This window comes from Pseudophryne corroboree, chromosome 6 (genome assembly GCF_028390025.1).
Source record: "Pseudophryne corroboree isolate aPseCor3 chromosome 6, aPseCor3.hap2, whole genome shotgun sequence".
In the NCBI taxonomy this organism is placed as follows: Eukaryota; Metazoa; Chordata; class Amphibia; order Anura; family Myobatrachidae; genus Pseudophryne; species Pseudophryne corroboree.
In genome coordinates, this window is record NC_086449.1 from 766,885,440 (window position 1) to 766,907,833 (window position 22,394).

At 48.9% G+C, this 22,394-nt stretch overlaps 1 protein-coding gene and 2 long non-coding RNA genes across 3 annotated transcripts; 1 reads left to right on the top strand and 2 right to left on the bottom strand.

Annotated features, from left to right (window-relative positions):
• Positions 1–5,067: 5,067 nt before the first annotated feature.
• On the top strand, positions 5,068–10,862 carry LOC134935689 (myb-related transcription factor, partner of profilin-like). The gene is made up of 5 exons (XM_063930579.1): positions 5,068–5,215; positions 8,035–8,213; positions 8,381–8,900; positions 8,978–9,484; positions 9,585–10,862. Exons 2-5 carry the CDS (start codon positions 8,037–8,039, stop codon positions 9,719–9,721), a joined length of 1,341 nt encoding a protein of 446 aa, XP_063786649.1. The 5' UTR covers positions 5,068–5,215; positions 8,035–8,036; the 3' UTR covers positions 9,722–10,862.
• Positions 10,863–12,347: 1,485 nt separating this feature from the next.
• On the bottom strand, positions 12,348–13,490 carry LOC134935690 (uncharacterized). Its single transcript, XR_010180343.1, has 3 exons — positions 13,217–13,490; positions 12,816–12,943; positions 12,348–12,535 (listed from the first exon to the last, which is right to left on the bottom strand). It is a non-coding gene; the product is annotated as an uncharacterized LOC134935690 (long non-coding RNA).
• Positions 13,491–13,659: 169 nt separating this feature from the next.
• LOC134935691 (uncharacterized) lies at positions 13,660–15,060 on the bottom strand. Its single transcript, XR_010180344.1, has 4 exons — positions 14,681–15,060; positions 14,419–14,595; positions 14,018–14,145; positions 13,660–13,744 (listed from the first exon to the last, which is right to left on the bottom strand). It is a non-coding gene; the product is annotated as an uncharacterized LOC134935691 (long non-coding RNA).
• Between the last annotated feature and the right edge of the window lie 7,334 nt (positions 15,061–22,394).

The window sequence follows — 22,394 nt, forward strand, 5'->3', positions numbered from 1 at the left end:
CGGACTCGTCCCCAGTTCTCTCCCTAAGGTGGTGTCAGTGTTTCACCTGAACCAGCTTATTGTGGTGTCTTGCGCCTACTAGGGACTTGGAGGACTCCAAGTTGCTAGATGTGGTCAGGGCCCTGGAAAATATAGGTTCCAGGACGGCTGGAGTCAGGAAAACTGACTTGCTGTTATCCTGTATGCACCCAACAAACTGGGTGCTCTTGCTTTTAAGCAGACTTTTGCTAGTTGGATGTGTAATACAATTCAGCTTGCACATTCTGTGGCAGGCCTGCCACAGCCAAAATATGTAAATGCCCATTCCACAAGGAAGGTGGGCTCATCTTGGGCGGCTGCCCGAGGGGTCTCGGCTTTACAACTTTGCCGAGCGGCTATTTAGTCAGGGGCAAACACGTTTGTAAAATCCTACAAATTTGATACCCTGGCTAAGGAGGACCTGGATTTCTCTCATTCGGTGCTGCAGAGTCATCCGCACTCTCCCGCCCGTTTGGGAGCTTTGGTATAATCCCCATGGTCCTTTCAGGAACCCCAGCATCCACTAGGACGATAGAGAAAATAAGAATTTATTTACCGATAATTCTATTTCTCGGAGTCCGTAGTGGATGCTGGGCGCCCATCCCAAGTGCGGATTATCTGCATTACTTGTACATAGTTACAAAAATCGGGTTATTATTGTTGTGAGCCATCTTTTCAGAGGCTCCGCTGTTATCATACTGTTAACTGGGTTCAGATCACAGGTTGTACAGTGTGATTGGTGTGGCTGGTATGAGTCTTACCCGGGATTCATAAATCCTTCCTTATTGTGTTCGCTCGTCCGGGCACAGTACCTAACTGAGGCTTGGAGGAGGGTCATAGGGGGAGGAGCCAGTGCACACCACCTGATCCTAAAGCTTTACTTTTTGTGCCCTGTCTCCTGCGGAGCCGCTATTCCCCATGGTCCTTTCAGGAACCCCAGCATCCACTACGGACTCCGAGAAATAGAATTATCGGTAAGTAAATTCTTATTATATATATATATATATATATACATACACTGCTCAAAAAAATAAAGGGAACACTTAAACAACACAATGTAACTCCAAGTCAATCACACTTCTGTGAAATCAAACTGTCCACTTAGGAAGCAACACTGATTGACAATCAATTTCACATGCTGTTGTGCAAATGGAATAGAGAACAGGTGGAAATTATAGGCAATTAGCAAGACACCCCCAATAAAGGAGTTGTTCTGCAGTTGGTGACCACAGACCACTTCTCAGCTCCTATGCTTTCTGGCTGATGTTTTGGTCACTTTTGAAAGCTGGTGATGCTTTCACTCTAGTGGTAGCATGAGACGGAGTCTACAACCCACACAAGTGGCTCAGGTAGTGCAGCTCATCCAGGATGGCACATCAATGCGAGCTGTGGCAAGAAGGTTTGCTGTGTCTGTCAGTGTAGTGTCCAGAGCATGGAGGCGCTACCAGGAGACAGGCCAGTACATCAGGAGATGAGGAGGAGGCCATAGGAGGGCAACAACCCAGCAGCAGGACCGCTACCTCCGCCTTTGTGCAAGGAGGAACAGGAGGAGCACTGCCAGAGCCCTGCAAAATGACCTCCAGTAAGCCACAAATGTGCATGTGTCTACTCAAACGATCAGAAACAGACTCCATGAGGGTGGTATGAGGGCCCGACATCCACAGGTGGGGGTTGTGCTTACAGCCCAACACCGTGCAGGACATTTGGCATTTGCCAGAGAACACCAAGATTGGCAAATTTGCCACTGGCACCCTGTGCTCTTAACAGGTGAAAGCAGGTTCTCACTGAGCACATGTGACAGACGTGACAGAGTCTGGAGACGCCAAGGAGAACGTTCTGCTGCCTGCAACATCCTCCAGCATGACCGGTTTGGCAGTCGGTCAGTAATGGTGTGGGGTGGCATTTCTTTGGGGGGCCGCACAGCCCTCCATGTGCTCGCCAGAGGTAGCCTGACTGCCATTAGGTACCGAGATGAGATCCTCAGACCCCTTGTGAGACCATATGCTGGTGTGGTTGGCCCTAGGTTCCTCCTAATGCAAGACAATGCTAGACCTCATGTGGCTGGAGTGTGTCAGCAGTTCCTGCAAGATGCTATGGACTGGCCCGCCCGTTCCCCAGACCTGAATTCAATTGAGCACATCTGGGACATCATGTCTCGCTCCATCCACCAACGCCACGTTGCACCACAGACTGTCCAGAAGTTGGCGGATGCTTTAGTCCAGGTCTGGGAGGAGATCCCTCAGGAGACCATCCGCCACCTCATCAGGAGCATGCCCAAGCATTGTAGGGAGGTCATACAGGCACGTGGAGGCCACACATACTACTGAGCCTCATTTTGACTTGTTTTAAAGACATTACATCAAAGTTGGATCAGCCTGTAGTGTGTTTTTCCACTTTAATTTTGAGTGTGACTCCAAATCCAGAACCTCCATGGGTTAATAAATTTGATTTCCATTGATAATTTTTGTGTGATTTTGTTGTCAGCACATTCAACTATGTAAAGAACAAAGTATTTAATAAGAATATTTAATTCATCCAGATCTAGAATGTGTTATTTTAGTGTTCCCTTTATTTTTTTGAGCAGTGTGTGTGTATATATATATATATATATATATATATATATATATGTCAGGGCCAGCTCCAGGCATGTTCGAATAGAGCGGCCGCGCAGGGAGCTACCCTTAATGGGCGCCGCGCGCTGGCGCCGCCATATTCGAACCTGGAGCCGGCCGGGTAATGCTGCACAGGGCCTTGAACTCTTGTGTGCGCTATGCGCGCTGAGCGGCGCCGGTGTCTAACATCAGACGCCGGCGCCGCGCAGCGCGCATAGTGCACACAAGCGCTTTGGAGGCCGCCCAGCACCCGGATCCCCGCCCGGCCCAGCACCCAGATCCCCACCCGCCCGGCCCAGCACCCGGATCCCCGCCCACCCGCACCCGTACCCTCACCCGACCCCGCAGACAGCAGCACTCCTCCCAGCGCCGCAGATATTTTTTTGGGGGCGGGGCATTTGTGGATTGCACTGTGGGGGCATGGCACTGTGTGGGGTCATATCTGCACTGTGGGGGCATGGCACTGTATGGAGTCATCTGGCACTGTGGGGGCATTTATCTGGCACTGTGGGGGCATATATGGCACTGTGGGGGCATTTCTGTATCTGGCACTGTAGGGGCATTTATGTATCTGGAACTGTGGGGACATATCTGGCACTGTAGGGGCATTTATGTATCTGGCACTGTAGGGGCATCTCTGTATCTGGCACTGTGGGGGCATTTATCTGGCACTGTGGGGGCATATCTGGCACTGTGGGGGCATTTCTGTATCTGGCACTGTAGGGGCATTTATGTATCTGGAACTGTGGGGACATATCTGGCACTGTAGGGGCATTTATGTATCTGGCACTGTGGGGGCATATCTGGCACTGTGGGGGCATTTATGTATCTGGCACTGTGGGGGAATATCTGGCACTGTGAGGGCATTTATCTGGCACTGTGGGGGCATTTCTGTATCTGGCACCGTAGTGGCATTTATGTACCTGGAACTGTGGGGACATATCTGGCACTGTAGGGGCATTTATGTATCTGGCACTGTGGGGGCATTTATCTGGCACTGTGGGGGCATATCTGGCACTGTGGGGGCATTTCTGTATCTGGCACTGTAGGGGCATTTATGTATCTGGAACTGTGGGGACATATCTGGCACTGTAGGGGCATTTATGTATCTTGCACTGTAGGGGCATTTCTGTATCTGGCACTGTGGGGGCATTTATCTGGCACTGTGGGGGCATATCTGGCACTGTGGGGGCATTTCTGTATCTGGCACTGTAGGGGCATTTATGTATCTGGAACTGTGGGGACATATCTGGCACTGTAGGGGCATTTATGTATCTGGCACTGTGGGGGCATTTATGTATCTGGCACTGTGGGGGCATTTATCTGGCACTGTGGGGGCATTTCTGTATCTGGCACTGTAGGGGCATTTCTGTTTCTGGAACTGTGGGGACATATCTGGCACTGTAGGGGCATTTATGTATCTGGCACTGTGGGGGCATTTATCTGGCACTGTGGGGGCATTTATCTAGCACTGTGGGGGCATTTCTGTATCTGGCACTGTGGGGGCATTTATCTGGCACTGTGGGGGCATTTCTGTATCTGGAACTGTGGGGACATATCTGGTACTGTGTGGCCATTTATGTATCTAGCACTGCTGGGGGGCATGTCGTGTAGCTGGCATGGCTGGGGAGCATATCATGCAGTGTTCCTGCTAGGCGTCTGTGCCTGGCGGAAAATGTCTAACGTGCTCTGCCTGGCGCAAAGTGTCTAACGTGCTCTGCCTGGCGCAAAGTGTGTAGGAGGTTCTACCTGGTGCAATGTGTATTAACTGCACTACTGTGTGGTGTAATGCGAATTGCCACTATTATGTGGCCACGCACCTTCCCCACGAAGCAACGCCCCTAAATTTTTGCGCACTGTCCATGCTTTACCATGTAGGTAGATGTGCACCAAGCATTACAGTATATACATCAGTTTGCCCTCCTAACTTAAAAATGTGCCCTCCCTGTGATCAGCACTCTGCCGTAAAAAGTGAACACTATCATGTGTAGCTGGCACTGCTGGGGGGCATGTCATGTGTAGCTGGCACTGTTGGGGGGCATGTCATGTGTAGCTGGCACTGCTGGGGGCATATTGTGTGTAGCTGGTACGGCTGCGGGCATGTCATGTGTAGCTGGCACTGCTGGGGGATATATCATTTCTATCTGGCACTGCACATTATGTGTATCTGGCACTATACTGGAGACATTATGTGTATCTGACACTATACTGGAGACATTGGGGTATATGCAATAGCGGGCGAATCGCGTCATTTAATCCGCCCCTGTAAAATTTGCCCGCACTCGCCAGCCGCAGCCCTGTCGCCGGGACACTGAATTCACCATATGCAATATAAAACGAATTCGACCCACCCTCAGGCGGATAACGGCCAATCGGCGAGTAGTGGGCGTCCAGAATTCGCCTTCCCGCCGAAAGCAGCCATTTTGTGAACCTGCAGAGAGGTGTGAGGAGGTGCAGAGCTAGCAATTTGGTTGTTTGCTGTGGATATCGTTTGGACACCCCAGCAGGCTTTATTCCAGGACAGTCAGGAGGATTCCTGTTACCCCGGAGGAGAGCCATTTTAGGAGCTTTTACTACATTTGTAGGTAAGTACCACATGTGTGTCTGGTGTTGCATGTATGTGTTTGTGTAGTGGGGGTTGCCATGAGGTGTACATGGGGTGTTTGTGTATGTGTGCATGTGTGCAGGTATGTGTATAGCCCCTTGCTTGTGTTGCTGCATTTTTTGGGGGAGACTTGTGTTTTGGGGTAGTTTTTCACGTTTTTTTTTTATTCTTTAATTGACTTTTTTGGGTCTTCTATTAGCATTGGTGTACCCCCTGAGTGTGCTGGGATGCTTTCTGGCCATTTTGGGGTGATTTGGAGCAAGTTTGGTCGACATGTGCTGTAGACTGTTTTACAAACATGTGTTTTCCCGTCTAATTTTGCTGTGGTGTACCTCCTGAGTGTGCTGGGATGCTTTCTGGCCATTTTGGGGTGATTTGGAGCAAGTTTGGTCGACAGCCTGGTCGACATGTGCTGTAGACTGTTTGGCAAACATGTGTTTTCCCGTCTAATTTTGCTGTGGTGTACCTCCTGAGTGTGCTGGGATGCTTTCTGGTCATTTTGGGGTGATTTGGAGCAAGTTTGGTCGACAGCCTGGTCGACATGTGCTGTAGACTGTTTGGCAAACATGTGTTTTCCCGCCTAATTTTGCTGTGGTGTACCTCCTGAGTGTGCTGGGATGCTTTCTGGCCATTTTGGGGTGATTTGGAGCAAGTTTGGTCGACAGCCTGGTCGACATGTGCTGTAGACTGTTTGGCAAACGTGTTTTCCCGCCTAATTTTGCTGTGGTGTACCTCCTGAGTGTGCTGGGATGCTTTCTGGCCATTTTGGGGTGATTTGGAGCAAGTTTGGTCGACAGTCTGGTCGACATGTGCTGTAGACTGTTTTGCAAACATGTGTTTTCCCGCCTAATTTTGCTGTGGTGTACCTCCTGAGTGTGCTGGGATGCTTTCTGGCCATTTTGGGGTGATTTGGAGCAAGTTTGGTCGACAGCCTGGTCGACATGTGCTGTAGACTGTTTGGCAAACGTGTTTTCCCGCCTAATTTTGCTGTGGTGTACCTCCTGAGTGTGCTGGGATGCTTTCTGGCCATTTTGGGGTGATTTGGAGCAAGTTTGGTCGACAGTCTGGTCGACATGTGCTGTAGACTGTTTTGCAAACATGTGTTTTCCCGCCTAATTTTGCTGTGGTGTACCTCCTGAGTGTGCTGGGATGCTTTCTGGCCATTTTGGGGTGATTTGGAGCAAGTTTGGTCGACAGTCTGGTCGACATGTGCTGTAGACTGTTTTGCAAACATGTGTTTTCCCGCCTAATTTTGCTGTGGTGTACCTCCTGAGTGTGCTGGGATGCTTTCTGGCCATTTTGGGGTGATTTGGAGCAAGTTTGGTCGACAGCATGGTCGACATGTGCTGTAGACTGTTTGGCAAACATGTGTTTTCCCGCCTAATTTTGCTGTGGTGTACCTCCTGTGTGTGCTGGGATGCTTTCTGGCCATTTTGGGGTGATTTGGAGCAAGTTTGGTCGACAGCCTGGTCGACATGTGCTGTAGACTGTTTGGCAAACATGTGTTTTCCCGCCTAATTTTGCTGTGGTGTACCTCCTGTGTGTGCTGGGATGCTTTCTGGCCATTTTGGGGTGATTTGGAGCAAGTTTGGTCGACAGCCTGGTCGACATGTGCTGTAGACTGTTTGGCAAACATGTGTTTTCCCGCCTAATTTTGCTGTGGTGTACCTCCTGTGTGTGCTGGGATGCTTTCTGGCCATTTTGGGGTGATTTGGAGCAAGTTTGGTCGACAGCCTGGTCGACATGTGCTGTAGACTGTTTGGCAAACATGTGTTTTCCCGCCTAATTTTGCTGTGGTGTACCTCCTGAGTGTGCTGGGATGCTTTCTGGTCATTTTGGGGTGATTTGGAGCAAGTTTGGTCGACAGCCTGGTCGACATGTGCTGTAGACTGTTTGGCAAACATGTGTTTTCCCACCTAATTTTGCTGTGGTGTACCTCCTGAGTGTGCTGGGATGCTTTCTGGTCATTTTGGGGTGATTTGGAGCAAGTTTGGTCGACAGCATGGTCGACATGTGCTGTAGACTGTTTGGCAAACATGTGTTTTCCCGTCTAATTTTGCTGTGGTGTACCTCCTGAGTGTGCTGGGATGCTTTCTGGCCATTTTGGGGTGATTTGGAGCAAGTTTGGTCGACAGCCTGGTCGACATGTGCTGTCGGCAGTTTGGCAAACATGTGTTTTCCCGCCTAATTTTGCTGTGGTGTACCCCCTGAGTGTGCTGGGATGCTTTCTGGCCATTTTGGGGTGATTTGGAGCAAGTTTGGTCGACAGTCTGGTCGACATGTGCTGTAGACTGTTTGGCAAACATGTGTTTTCCCGCCTAATTTTGCTGTGGTGTACCTCCTGAGTGTGCTGGGATGCTTTCTGGCCATTTTGGGGTGATTTGGAGCAAGTTTGGTCGACAGCATGGTCGACATGTGCTGTAGACTGTTTGGCAAACATGTGTTTTCCCGCCTAATTTTGCTGTGGTGTACCTCCTGAGTGTGCTGGGATGCTTTCTGGCCATTTTGGGGTGATTTGGAGCAAGTTTGGTCGACAGCCTGGTCGACATGTGCTGTAGACTGTTTGGCAAACATGTGTTTTCCCGCCTAATTTTGCTGTGGTGTACCTCCTGAGTGTGCTGGGATGCTTTCTGGCCATTTTGGGCTGATTTGGAGCAAGTTTGGTCGACAGTGTGGGTCAGCCATTTTGTGTGGGTCAGCCATTTTGTGTGGGTCAGCCATTTTGTGTGGGTCAGCCATTTATACATGTATGTATGTATGTATGTATGTTTATTTTATTTTTATTTTATTTTCTATCAGAGATGTCAAAGGACAAGCAGACCCGATCCGCCCCTTCCCCCACCCCCTCGGATCTATCCCTTCATAGCAACGAGGAGTGGGAGCCAACCCAGGAGGCGTATACGACCGACCAGGCATGTAGTGACCAGCCGCGGTCGTCAAGGGCCCATGAGAAGTCCAAGAAAAAGCCTAGTAGAAAGGTACTAACCACACCTGCAGACACAAATAGCATCAAACTTTCTTTACTGTAGTTTGCGCAATGCCATGCACACCTACTGGAATATGTGCGCAATGCCAGGGATACTGACACTCACAGGTACATACCGATCTTATTATTATTATTTTTTTATTTTTTTTATCCCTAAAGGCAAGAAGCCAGCCAGAGGAGCAGTCGGAGGAGGAAGCCTCTGGTGAAGATGCAGGACAGAAAAAGGTGCGTGGACCCAGATACACTGAGGCGGAAAACTGTACCTTAGTGGATTGCGTCGACAGGTCCTACGACGCTTTGTATGGATCAAAGGCACAGACAACATCAGCTAGGGCTAAGCGAATCATCTGGGAATCCATTGCCAATCAAGTCACTGCAATATCTGGAAACCGCCGGAGCACCAGAAATTGCTTGAAGCGGTACAGTGATTGCCGCAGACAGACCAAGAAGAAGATGGGGATTCAGCGCCGACATGAGACAGCTACGGGAGGTGGCCCGGCTCTCAATCTGAAGTGGCTACCCTGGGAGAACGTTATTAGAAGGCGCATGAACCCTGCCATGGTCGAAGGAGTTCGCGGAGGTGTGGACTCCAGCCGTCCTGCTGGCTTTCCCCAGGAGGAAGAACCGCCCAGAAGACGGAAGAAGGCGGGAGACCAGCCGTCCAAAAGGAGGTCTGATGGTAAGAATACATTCACATGAGCTGTACTTTCCTTTAAAATTTTTGTATGTGCTAATGTGTTTTTTTTTTTTTTTCAGACAGGCCTGCCCAGAGGACATCACCTGCGCACAGGACATCGCCAGCGCACGGACCGTCACCTGTGCAGCAGGCATCGGCAGCAGCGCGCGGACCATCAACTGCGCCGCAAGCATCGCGAGCACACAGATCGTCACCTGTGCGCCACAGTTCGTCATCGCGCAGTTTGTCACCTGTGCACCAGACGACGTCAGCGCACAGACTATCACCTGTGCGCCAGACACCGTCGGCGACCACACCACAAGATGGGCGCCAAACTACAGCTCCTGCGCGCAGGCCATCACCAGATCGTCGTCCCTCCAGGAGCTCTGGGACTGTGACTGAAGAGCCTCAAGACACTACCCTTGTGGACCCATCACCCGATCTGTTTGAGTCTACAGGGTTAACAGACGAAACTTTTCTTGGGTTTGAGGACAGCCGTGCAGACGTATCCAGCCAGACCCTTGAAAAGTCTTCTGAAACGAGGACAAGTGGAGCTCCTGGAGCAGCGGCATCACAGGATGGAGAAGGTTTGTATTTATTTTGTGTGTGTGGGAGGGTGGAGGGGGGGGGGGGTCAGCAGTTGTGTAAAGTTTATTAACTTTCCCAAAAAAATTATTTTGCAAACAGTGGTGCCACGAACCAGCAGCGGACTAGCTTCGGGGATTGGTTCCTACTTCAGGCCGGATCTCCTCCTACAGGAGTCGTCAGAGGATGACGAGGTGGAAGTGCAGGAGGCTCCAGTTACTACATCCCTGCGTGAGTAAATTGAATTGTGAGCCTTCAAAAAAATGTATGATGAATGTGTATAATATTGTCTAATTTTCTTTTCAGCTGCCCAAATCCAAGTGGTGGCAGACATCCAGGAAGGGCAGAATCCTTCAACTGTTCAGAGGGTTCACACCCTGGCATCAGAGATTGGGACACGCCAGGATACGTACACAAATGTCGTGGGAAGCAGACTGGACAACATTGAGAGGACAATGGAGAAAATGTCAAACAGTCTGCTTGAACTGCAAAAGACTCTTTCCGACAGCACGGCCACAATACTACAGGTCAGAATACAAGATCATAGGGAGAGTATGACCATACTTAACATTCTGGCCGAATCCATGACCCGGCTCGTGGACAACACTTCATGTCTGGCAGAAAGCAATAAAAACATGTCGGAGAGTCATCGACACTCCTCATCCAGCCAACAGGTCATCGCAACCACACTGCAGATGATCTATGATAAGCTCCCAGGAACAGCTCATCAACACGCTGGTGATCCACCATATCCGCCGTCACAAGCCACAAGGACGCCTCGTACCCTTCCTCAAGTCCCATCCCAGTACAGACAGTCACAGATGTACCAGGGATATACAGGGATGTACTCCACCCCCCAGATGCCTCCACCACCGGCCACACAATCTTCAGCCGCATGGGCACAGAGGACCAGTCAACATACTCCCCAGCCTCCCAGGACATCCACGCCCTATCAGGGGGAAGAAGAGGATCCGGACAGACTTCCACCATAAACCCGGTCGTATTGTTTTATTTATTTATAAATGTTTTTCATGTATCCCTTTCTTCCCCTCCCATTAGTTTGTTTTTTTTCTTACTATTGTTTTCTGTGTTGGGCTTCCCCACCCGTGACCGGGTACTACCAAGGAGCTTTGTGTAGGCATACATGCGCGGGCATGTATGCGGGCGCGTGTGGTAACGGATGAAAGCTCCTTGTGGCTACAAGTATGATGGGCCAAAGAGCTATTCTGATACCACTTTTTTCTTCCAAAAATCCTTTTTGTAATGGTGTACAGTAGGCTTTAATTGTGTGAATTTACTATTCACTAGTCTGTGTTTTTGTCTTATTCATAGGATTGGTGGGGAAAAATGAAGTGGACGGCATAAGTTTGTGTTGTGCGTACCAAGGTGAGTAGAACCATGTTTCATTCAAGAAACTTTGAACCGCATGCCTTTGTAGAACCACACAGTCCAGCAATGGGTCATGCTGGGCTGTGTTGTTCCACAAATGTTAGCGTGTCAAAGTGCTGACCACTGACGCCACTCTTTCACTTTGAACCGCATGCCTTTGTAGAACCACACAGTCCAGCAATGGGTCATGCTGGGCTGTGTTGTTCCACAAATGTTAGCGTGTCAAAGTGCTGACCACTGACGCCACTCTTTCACTTTGAACCGCATGCCTTTGTAGAACCACACAGTCCAGCAATGGGTCATGCTGGGCTGTGTTGTTCCACAAATGTTAGCGTGTCAAAGTGCTGACCACTGACGCCACTCTTTCACTTTGAACCGCATGCCTTTGTAGAACCACACAGTCCAGCAATGGGTCATGCTGGGCTGTGTTGTTCCACAAATGTTAGCGTGTCAAAGTGCTGACCACTGACGCCACTCTTTCACTTTGAACCGCATGCCTTTGTAGAACCACACAGTCCAGCAATGGGTCATGCTGGGCTGTGTTGTTCCACAAATGTTAGCGTGTCAAAGTGCTGACCACTGACGCCACTCTTTCACTTTGAACCGCATGCCTTTGTAGAACCACACAGTCCAGCAATGGGTCATGCTGGGCTGTGTTGTTCCACAAATGTTAGCGTGTCAAAGTGCTGACCACTGACGCCACTCTTTCACTTTGAACCGCATGCCTTTGTAGAACCACACAGTCCAGCAATGGGTCATGCTGGGCTGTGTTGTTCCACAAATGTTAGCGTGTCAAAGTGCTGACCACTGACGCCACTCTTTCACTTTGAACCGCATGCCTTTGTAGAACCACACAGTCCAGCAATGGGTCATGCTGGGCTGTGTTGTTCCACAAATGTTAGCGTGTCAAAGTGCTGACCACTGACGCCACTCTTTCACTTTGAACCGCATGCCTTTGTAGAACCACACAGTCCAGCAATGGGTCATGCTGGGCTGTGTTGTTCCACAAATGTTAGCGTGTCAAAGTGCTGACCACTGACGCCACTCTTTCACTTTGAACCGCATGCCTTTGTAGAACCACACAGTCCAGCAATGGATCATGCTGGGCTGTGTTGTTCCACAAATGTTAGCGTGTCAAAGTGCTGACCACTGACGCCACTCTTTCACTTTGAACCGCATGCCTTTGTAGAACCACACAGTCCAGCAATGGGTCATGCTGGGCTGTGTTGTTCCACAAATGTTAGCGTGTCAAAGTGCTGACCACTGACGCCACTCTTTCACTTTGAACCGCATGCCTTTGTAGAACCACACAGTCCAGCAATGGGTCATGCTGGGATGTGTTGTTCCACAAATTTTTATTGAAAAGAAATGAACATGAGTTTAGTGTGTCTTTTCTTTAATATACTTTTTTTTCTTTTCCCCACAGATATCTATATACACAAGAAAAGAATGTAAAGAAGAACAAACTACTTTTTTGTTTTAATTAACTTTCAAACTTTATTAAAAAATATTTTTCTTCAATAAACTTTTAAAAATAGAAGTTTCCTGTGGTTTTTATTAAAATTTGTAATGCATTTGAATTGTACGTAAGTAGATTGCCCAGGGAACATCAAGGGAACTGTCTCTTCACATCCACACCACTTAGGAAGGATACACCGGAAGACCTGTGGAAGAGAACAGTATGAGCTTCCAGATATGGGTAATAGTGTCACCCTGGGACTGGAAAGAAGAGGTACATACAGTCCACACAACACAAGCGGGGAACAGTGGGTCCAAATGCAAACCTCCGCCACTCGCGTCACTACACATCCAAACATTCCCTGACAAGCATTAGGTGTATCAGGAGGGAATGTTTGGAAGTGCAGTCTTGCAAATGCCGGAGGGCTGCACTTTGGACATGCCGGGGTGATTTTGGACAAGGGAGTTTTGGTCAATACATCTCACCTGAGGGGGGTTGTCTGCTACATGGCGGAGGGTCAGGTCCACATCACCAGTAGGGTCACCCATGGAACATCAGGTGAAATGTCGTGTCTCCTCACATCCACGCCACTTGGGAAGATACATCGCAGGACCTGTGGAAGAGAACAGTTTGAGCTTCCAGATATGGGTGATAGTGTCACCCTGGGGCTGGAAAAAGAGGTACATACAACAGTCCACACAACACAAGCGGGTTGCAGCGGCCCAAATGCAACCCTCCTGCACTTGCATCACTACACATCCAAACATTCCCTAGCATTGCTGTTTCAGGGAATGTTTGGATGTGCAGTCTTGCAAATGCCGGAGGGCTGCACTTTGGACATGCCGGGGTGATTTTGGACAAGGGAGTTTTGGTCAATACATCTCACCTGAGGGGGGTTGTCTGCTACATGGCGGAGGGTCAGGTCCACATCACCAGTAGGGTCACCCATGGAACATCAGGTGAAATGTCGTGTCTCCTCACATCCACGCCACTTGGGAAGATACATCGCAGGACCTGTGGAAGAGAACAGTTTGAGCTTCCAGATATGGGTGATAGTGTCACCCTGGGGCTGGAAAAAGAGGTACATACAACAGTCCACACAACACAAGCGGGTTGCAGCGGCCCAAATGCAACCCTCCTGCACTTGCATCACTACACATCCAAACATTCCCTAGCATTGCTGTTTCAGGGAATGTTTGGATGTGCAGTCTTGCAAATGCCGGAGGGCTGCACTTTGGACATGCCGGGGTGATTTTGGACAAGGGAGTTTTGGTCAATACATCTCACCTGAGGGGGGTTGTCTGCTACATGCGGAGGGTCAGGTCCACATCACCAGCAGGGTCACCCATGGAACATCAGGTGAAATGTCGTGTCTCCTCACATCCACGCCACTTGGGAAGATACATCGCAGGACCTGTGGAAGAGAACAGTTTGAGCTTCCAGATATGGGTGATAGTGTCACCCTGGGGCTGGAAAAAGAGGTACATACAACAGTCCACACAACACAAGCGGGTTGCAGCGGCCCAAATGCAACCCTCCTGCACTTGCATCACTACACATCCAAACATTCCCTAGCATTGCTGTTTCAGGGAATGTTTGGATGTGCAGTCTTGCAAATGCCAGAGGGCTGCACTTTGGACATGCCGGGGTGATTTTGGACAAGGGAGTTTTGGTCAATACATCTCACCTGAGGGGGGTTGTCTGCTACATGGCGGAGGGTCAGGTCCACATCACCAGTAGGGTCACCCATGGAACATCAGGTGAAATGTCGTGTCTCCTCACATCCACGCCACTTGGGAAGATACATCGCAGGACCTGTGGAAGAGAACAGTTTGAGCTTCCAGATATGGGTGATAGTGTCACCCTGGGGCTGGAAAAAGAGGTACATACAACAGTCCACACAACACAAGCGGGTTGCAGCGGCCCAAATGCAACCCTCCTGCACTTGCATCACTACACATCCAAACATTCCCTAGCATTGCTGTTTCAGGGAATGTTTGGATGTGCAGTCTTGCAAATGCCGGAGGGCTGCACTTTGGACATGTCGGGGTGATTTTGGACAAGGGAATTTTGGGCAATACATCTCACCTGAGGGGGGGTTGTCTGCTACATGGCAGAGGGTCAGGTCCACATCACCAGTAGGGTCACCCATGGTAGAGTTGGATAAAAGGATCAAATATTTGCGGTAACCCAACAACAGGATAAAACGGGGTAACGAACTGTACAAACATGGCCTGGGGATATACATCAACAGGATGTAAAACTCTGAAATACATAAATGAAGAGGTTTTTTTTAAAAATATTCCAATGTCAGTTTACACGATAATACAAATGTTGTCAGTATACTCACAGGCAACTGCAAAATAATTTTGGATCAATGTCCGCCGGGAATCCTCTCCTTCGTCCATACCCACCGGTAGAGCAGAAGACCGGTTCCCGCGTCGGAAAGCACTGCGACGAAGAGTCACCGGCAAACGGTTTGCGACACATATGTTGTGTAAAATACAACATGCATTTACCATGCCGCAAACCTTCGACGGTGAGTACAAAAGAGCACCGCCGGAAGTGTCTAAACCTCGAAACCGGCTTTTAAGTACACCGAAGGCACGTTCAATTATTTGCCTCGATGCAATGTGTGTCTCTTGGTAACGTTTTTCTGCTCTACCAACAGGATTAGACAATGGGGTCAACAGCCACGGTTTGTTTGGATAACCCGCATCGCCTATAGAAAATATAAAAAAAATGTTAGGTACTTGTAAAAAATAATAAAAAAAAATAATAATAAAATAATAAACAAATAAAAAAATGAAAATACATACCTAACAGCCAGCCACCAGGCATGTTTCCTGTTTCGAACTTGTCAAACAGCGATGACTGGCTTAGGATGAAGGAGTCGTGAGATGATCCAGGAAATCCCACAAAAATGTTCAAAAATCTCAGGTTTACATCACAGACCGCCTGCACGTTCAGGGAATGGAACTGTTTTCGGTTCCGAAAACATTCCTCTGAATTCCGTGGCGGTCTGATCTGCACGTGGGTACAGTCAATCGCGCCCAGCACATTGGGAAATTTGTATTTGTTGAAAAAGCCTAATTTGATCTCACGACATTCGCTGTCCGTCTCTGGAAATGTGATGTACTGGATCGTCAATTTGCGGAAAGCCCTAATGACCTGGGTTATACAGCGCGACAGTGTCGACTGTGAAAAACCGCATGTTTGAGACAGTGTAGGCTGGAATGTGCCTGACGCCAAAAAATGTAACGTCCCCAGCAGTTTCTGAAAACCGCTGATTGCACGATTTGTCCGTGCCCGAGGTTCCAAGTCGGCCTCCAACAGAGCGTACAGCGAATATATGTCGCGAGTCGATAAGCGATAATTTTGTATCACCTCGAACTCGCTGAGATCCTCCAGTTCACGCCTAGTGCGATACTGGCGTGGACGTGGAAATGAAACCCGCAATACTGGCTCACCCAATGCAGACATTTGCTGACCTGGATCCTGATGTTCATCAGCACTTTCTTCCTCCATCATGCTTGCAGCCAGCATGAACATCACAATCTGGTCAGAAAAAGGCTCCATTATTGTAGTCAGTACAAAAATAGGAATGTGTTTTAAAACGCAGGAATTTTCCTAAAAAAACGATTCCACAGAGCTGACCGTAAAATGGCTCCTTCTCCCTGTAGTCTCAAACCTGGGAGTGAGGAGATAGGAGGGGCTTTGCAGAAGTGTATCCTGGGAAAAACTGTGGAATCATGGGTAAATTTCCCTCAGGAGATTGAAGAAAAAAATATTCCTTTAAAAAATCAATTAAATAATACTTGTGAAGCAAAAAAAGACAAACCAAGTAGATAATCCTTTCAAATATAAATAGATATGCTACTAGCAATCCTCAAATATCCAAAAAAATCATGTACTAAAATTTTTTTTTTAGATCCCGCCAGTCAACTGAGGCGGACTGAAATAGTCGAATTTGCGGTCGAAAAGCACTGCAGGCGAATTTCCAAACTTGAATTGAATATGCTTTGGGCGAATTGCAGCATCTGTACCATTGCAGAAAAGTCGAATGCGAAAAAAGTCGAATTGCCAAAAGTCGAATTTTGAATGTCCGTTTTTTTGCGATAAAGTACTGTACTGCATAGGCGAATTGTTTTTTTGAGGCGAAAAAGTTCCGGAATTCGACTTTTTCTGGAATTCGCCTGCAATTGCATATACCCCATTGTGTGTAAGGAACACTACTGTGGCTGTTATGTGTAAGGCTGCTAATTGTGCGTAGAGGGGGGTGAAAATACATTTATTTATAGTCTAATAATATGACGTTATGAGGCCACGCCCACTTTCCCCCGAGGCCATGCTCACTTATCCTGGAAGGCGCGCGCATAGGGGTTGGGGGGGGGTGCTTTTACATGTTCTCGCTCAGGATACTAGTAGGCCTGGAGCCGGACCTGTATATAGTGAATCCAATAGGGTAGAGAAGAAATACATATTCCAGGGTGAGATCTGAACCTGGGTTCCCCTGCTTAATATGCTATGTTATTAGCCCTGTCTATGCAAACTAGACTTTAACCTTAATGAGCTGAGCCACAGCTCCTGTTAGAGAGCAGGCTCCCTGACCTATAGACTCTATGAAATGCCGGGCAGAGGTCTCCCCTGCAGGGAGAGATACCTCTGGGCTATAGAGCGCTGTGAGCCGTGGCCGGGGAGCCCGCTGAGTAAAGTGGAATTAAGGTCCTCCCCCTCCTCAAACTTTTTAACTGCAGCGGAAAATTTATGTATCATGCACAGTACAGCCAGGCATGATGCAATCTCATTCTAGGGGAAGGAGCTTGCAGCGGCCGGGGAGTGGGGGACTGTGAAGCGGTGAGCGTCTTGGCATGCTGCAGCGGTCGGGGAGTGGGAAGCGCTGAGCCCGCTGTACAGAGCGGGAGTTAGCTCCGCCCCCATTTCGGCGCTAAATTTAAACTAACCCGCTTCAGTGTAGATGAAGCGGAGAGCGCCCTGTATCCCCAGCCGGCAATGTATGCCGCGGCCGGGGAGCGCTGAGCCAGCTGCACAGAGCGGGCGCTGTGCAGAGCGGGCTGAAGCTCCGCCCCCCCCCCCCCCCTCAATGGCGCCAATTTCAAACAAGCAAAGGCACCTCTTAACCATGATACAGTCCAGACAGGGTATGACTGGGGTTTTTATTAGAGGGGAGCCGGGATGCGAACCCTGTCTATCTGGGTGAGCGCCTGTTCAACCACCACACAAATGCCCTGCTATTACTCAGAGCACACTGCAAGTCAATGAGTAATCAAACAGTGGGCACACTGTAAGGCAATGTAAAATTATACAACAGTGGAGGGGGAGAGATTGTACTCACTGCTGTCCCGATGGAGTGGCCCCGACAAGCGCCGCACGCAGCGGTGTCCGGCCACTGATACTTACCGCTGCCGTGCTGCTGGAATCTTCTGCCGATGGAGCGGCCTCGACACGCGCCGCACGCAGCGGTGTCTGGCCAGCTTCGGAGAGCTCAGTGTCTCCTTCAGCCAGGGCCCATCCCGAGCCGCACGCAGCTGCGATGGGACCCCGCCGGCAGCTCCCGCGGTGCAGACTGGTAATGGCAGAGCTGCCAGTCTGTGAGTGTAAGAAAGAAAAATAAAAAATTATAAAAAGAAATAAAAAATCTTCAGAGAAGACCCAAGTGACCAGCTCCCTTGGGCACTAAAATAAGACTGGCTTGGAGAGGGGACATAGTAGAGGAGGAGCTAGTCACATGGTTATAAATTGAAAGTGCCAGCTCCCAGTTACTGCCTACTATAGCCCCATTGTATCTGCACTCCAGTGGCCCCTAGTGGATGAAGGAGAAATAGTGTCCCTTACACCAACTTACATTATGTTTTACATTAAACAAAAATGATTTGGGCATGAAAATGGGTGGTAAAGCGGGCATAGGCACGCAGTTCTGCAAGGGATGAACAGCGTTGGTCAAAAGATTTGAAACTTCAAACCCACACAGGGTGGTCACTTACATATCACACACTTGTAATTTGCCTTGACCAACAAGCATTTGGGTATTAAAAGGAGATATGATCCCCAGTGGTATGCCAATCCCACTCTCCTGGCTCTATTGTTAAAAATATATATATATAATAATAAAATATATATAAAAATTATATAAATAAAACTATAAATATAAATGGACAGCAGCGTATGTTTTGAGACTTGGTTAGGGTCTCTAGCATAAACAATATGAAAAAAATCTAAAAAACATCGCGCTAAAGAATAAGATATGTAAATATATATGTGTGTATATAGAAAAATAAAAATGAAAAAATGGCTGTGGAGTTATCAGAAATGAGGTTGGGAGACTATCTATATATAATATAGTAAAATACCTTTTTTTCTCTGACGTCCTAGTGGATGCTGGGAACTCCGTAAGGACCATGGGGAATAGCGGGCTCCGCAGGAGACTGGGCACTCTAAAGAAAGATTAGGTACTATCTGGTGTGCACTGCTCCTCCCTCTATGCCCCTCCTCCAGACCTCAGTTAGAATCTGTGCCCGGCCAGAGCTGGGTGCTCCTAGAGGGCTCTCCTGTGCCTGCTAGTAAAAGAAAGTATTTGTTAGGTTTTTTATTTTCAGTGAGCTTCTGCTGGCAACAGACTCACTGCTACGTGGGACTGAGGGGAGAGAAGCAAACCTACCTGCCTGCAGCTAAGTTGCGCTTCTTAGGCTACTGGACACCATTAGCTCCAGAGGGTTCGAACACAGGCACCTGTCCTTGAACGTCCGTTCCCGGAGCCGCGCCGCCGTCCCCCTCGCAGAGCCAGAAGAACAGAAGCTTGAAGCCGGCGAAATCGGCGGCAGAAGACTCCTGTCTTCATTTAAGGTAGCGCACAGCACCGCAGCTGTGCGCCATTGCTCCCAGCACACTTACACACTCCGGTCACTGTAGGGTGCAGGGCGCTGGGGGTGGGCGCCCTGGGCAGCAATTGAAGTACCTTTTGGCATAAAAATACATATATACAGTCAGGCACTGTATATATGTAAAAACCCCCGCCATTTTTTTTACACAGAAAGCGGGACAGAAGTCCGCCGCTGAGGGGGCGGGGCCTTCTTCCTCAGCACACCAGCGCCATTTTCTCTTCACAGCTCCGCTGGAAGGAAGCTCCCCAGGCTCTCCCCTGCAGTATCCTGGTACACAAAGGGTGAAAAGAGTGGGGGGGGGGGGACATAAATTTAGGCGCAAAATTTGTATATACAGCAGCTACTGGGTAAACACTGAGTTGTAGTGTAATCCCTGTGTTATATAGCGCTGGGGTGTGTGCTGGCATACTCTATCTCTGTCTCTCCAAAGGGCCTTGTGGGGGAACTGTCTTCAAATAGAGCATCCCCTGTGTGGGTGGTGTGTCGGTACGCATGTGTCGACATGTCTGAGGTAAAAGGCTCCCCTAAGGAGGTGATAGAGCGTATATGTGTGTGAGAGGGTGTCTCCGTCGACAACGCCGACACCTGTTTGGATATGTGTAAGTGCTAAGGTGAATTTATTGCACAAAAGGTTAGGAAACAGACAGGAAATCTACCCATGTCTGTCCCTATGTCACAGAGACCTTCAGTGTCTCTCAATGCTCACTATCCAAAATAATAAACACTGGTATCGACACGGAGTTTAACTCCAGTGTCGACTACGATAATGCAAAGTTACAGCCAAGATGGCTGAAAGGTATTCAATATATGATTATTGTAATAAAAGATGATTTGCATATCACTGATGACTCATTTGTCCCTGACACAAGGGTACACATGTTAAGGGGAAGAAAGCTGAGGTAAATTCCCCTCCTCTCATGAGGAAAAAGAGCGGGAATCTCCAGACAAGAGACTGCAGCTTCCCACAAAAAAATTCTCAGGCTGTATCCTTTCCCCACTAGGGCCAGGATGTGTTGAGAATCTTCACCTAGGGTGTCCTGTTTGCACAGACGGTAGCACTAGCTATTCTCAGGGATCCTGCAGATAGCGTGCACGTTCTAGTATACTACCCAGACCGGCGATTGTGTCAGCATGGGTTTATAGCTCTGTGGCAGCGTGGACAGGTACCTTATCAGCAGAGATTGAGACCCTAGTATGCATATAGATATTTATATATATATATATATATATGTGTATGTATAGAGTTATATATATATATATATATATATTAAAGATGCTGTCTTATGTGATAGATATATAATTATAGAACATGCCCAACGAGACATGAGTATACTGGGTCCTAGAGTCAAAGCTATGTCGATTTCTGCTTGACGTGTCCTGTAGTAATATGCAATGGACAGATGATGCCGACTTAAGAGGCATATGGAAGGCTGAGGATTGTGTGGAGAAGGGTTCTCGGGCCTTGTCTCCACAGCTATAGCTGGTAATTCTGATATTTTGCCTTATATTCCTGCTCAGCCTAGGAAAGCACGACATTATCAAATGCAGCCTTTCGAATAAAGAAACAAGAAAGTCTGAGGTGCGCACTTTCTTGTCAGAGGCGGGGGCAGAGGAAAGAAGCTGCACAACAAAGCTAGTTCCCAGGAACAGAAGTCCTCCTCAGCCTCTACAAAAATCCACCGCATGTAGCTGGGGCTCCACAGGCGGAGCTAGGCCCGGTGGGGACACGCCTTCGTAAGTTCAGCCACAAGTGGGTTCACTCCCTGTTAGATCCCTGGGCAATAGATATTGTGTCTCAGGGATACAAGCTGGACTGTGAGAGGATGCCCCCTCACCGACGGCCCTGCCGGCTTCCCCCCAAGAGAGGGAACCAGTGTTAACTGCAATTCACAAATTGTATCTTCAACAGGTGGTGGTCAAGGTTCCCCTCCTTCAACATGAGGGGGTTATTATTCGACCATGTTGTAGTCCCGAAACCAGACGGTTCGGTCAGACCCATATTGAATTAAAATCCCTGAACATATACCTGAAAAAGTTCAAGTTCAAGATGGAATCGCTAAGAGCAGTCATTGCAAGCCTGAAAGGGGGAGACTTTATCGTGAATCGGGACATAAGGGATGCATACCTTCATGTTCCCATTTATCCACCTCATCAGGCGTATCTCAAAATTGAGATACGGGATTGCCATTACCAATTTCAGACGTTGCCGTTTGGTCTCTCCACGGCCTTGAGAATATCACCACGGTAATGGCGGAAATGATGGTGCTCCTGCGGATGCAGGGTGTCACTATTATCACGGACGATCTCCTCATAAAAACGAGATCACGAGAGCAGCTGCTGAACAGCATATCACTTTCTCTGGAAGTGAAATGGCAACACGGCTGGATTCTATGTATTCCAAAGTCGCAGTTGGTTCTTACAGCTCATCTGCCTCTCCTAGGCATGATCCTAGACACAGATCAGAAAAGGGTTTATCTCCCGATAAAGAGAGCTCAGGAGCTCGTGACATTGGTCAGGAATCTATTAAAACCAAAACAGGTGTCAGTGCATCACTGCACTCTAGTCCTGGGAAGGATGGTGGCATCATACGAGGCCATTCCCTGCTGCAGGTTCCATGCGGGACCTTCCAATGGGACTTACTGGACAAGTGGTCCGGATCACATCTTCAGATGCATCGGTTAATCACCCTATCCCTCAGGGCCAGGGTGTCTCTCCTGTGGCGGCTGCAGAGTGTTCACCTTCTCGAGGGCCGCAGATTCGGCATTCAGGACTGGGTCCTGGTGACCACGGATGCAAGCCTCCGAGGGTGGGGGGCAGTCACACAGGAAAGAAATTTCCAAGGTCTGTGGTCAAGTCAGGAGACTTGCCTTCACTTCAATATCCTGGAACTAAGGGCCATATACAACGCCCTAAGTCAAGCAGAGATCCTGCTTCGCGACCAACCGGTTCTGATCCAGTCAGACCGCAGTGGCTCATGTAAACCGCCAAGGCGGCACAGGGAGCAGGGTGGCGATGGTGGAAGCCACCAGAATTCTTCGCTGGGCGGAGAATCAAGTAAGCGCACTGTCAGCAGTGCTCATTCCGGGAGTGGACAACTGGGAAGCAGACCTCCTCAGCAGGCACGACCTCCACCCGGGAGAGTGGGGACTTCATCCAGAAGTC

What these genes read in the sequence shown, in the direction of transcription:
- LOC134935689 (XM_063930579.1), top strand. Translation starts at nt 8,037, where the DNA reads ATGTCAAAGGACAAGCAGACCCGATCCGCCCCTTCCCCCACCCCCTCG. An exon ending in AGAAAAAGCCTAGTAGAAAG is followed by an intron (nt 8,214 to 8,380) that starts GTACTAACCACA and finishes TTATCCCTAAAG; the next exon opens with GCAAGAAGCCAGCCAGAGGA. An exon ending in GGCATCACAGGATGGAGAAG is followed by an intron (nt 9,485 to 9,584) that starts GTTTGTATTTAT and finishes TTTTGCAAACAG; the next exon opens with TGGTGCCACGAACCAGCAGC.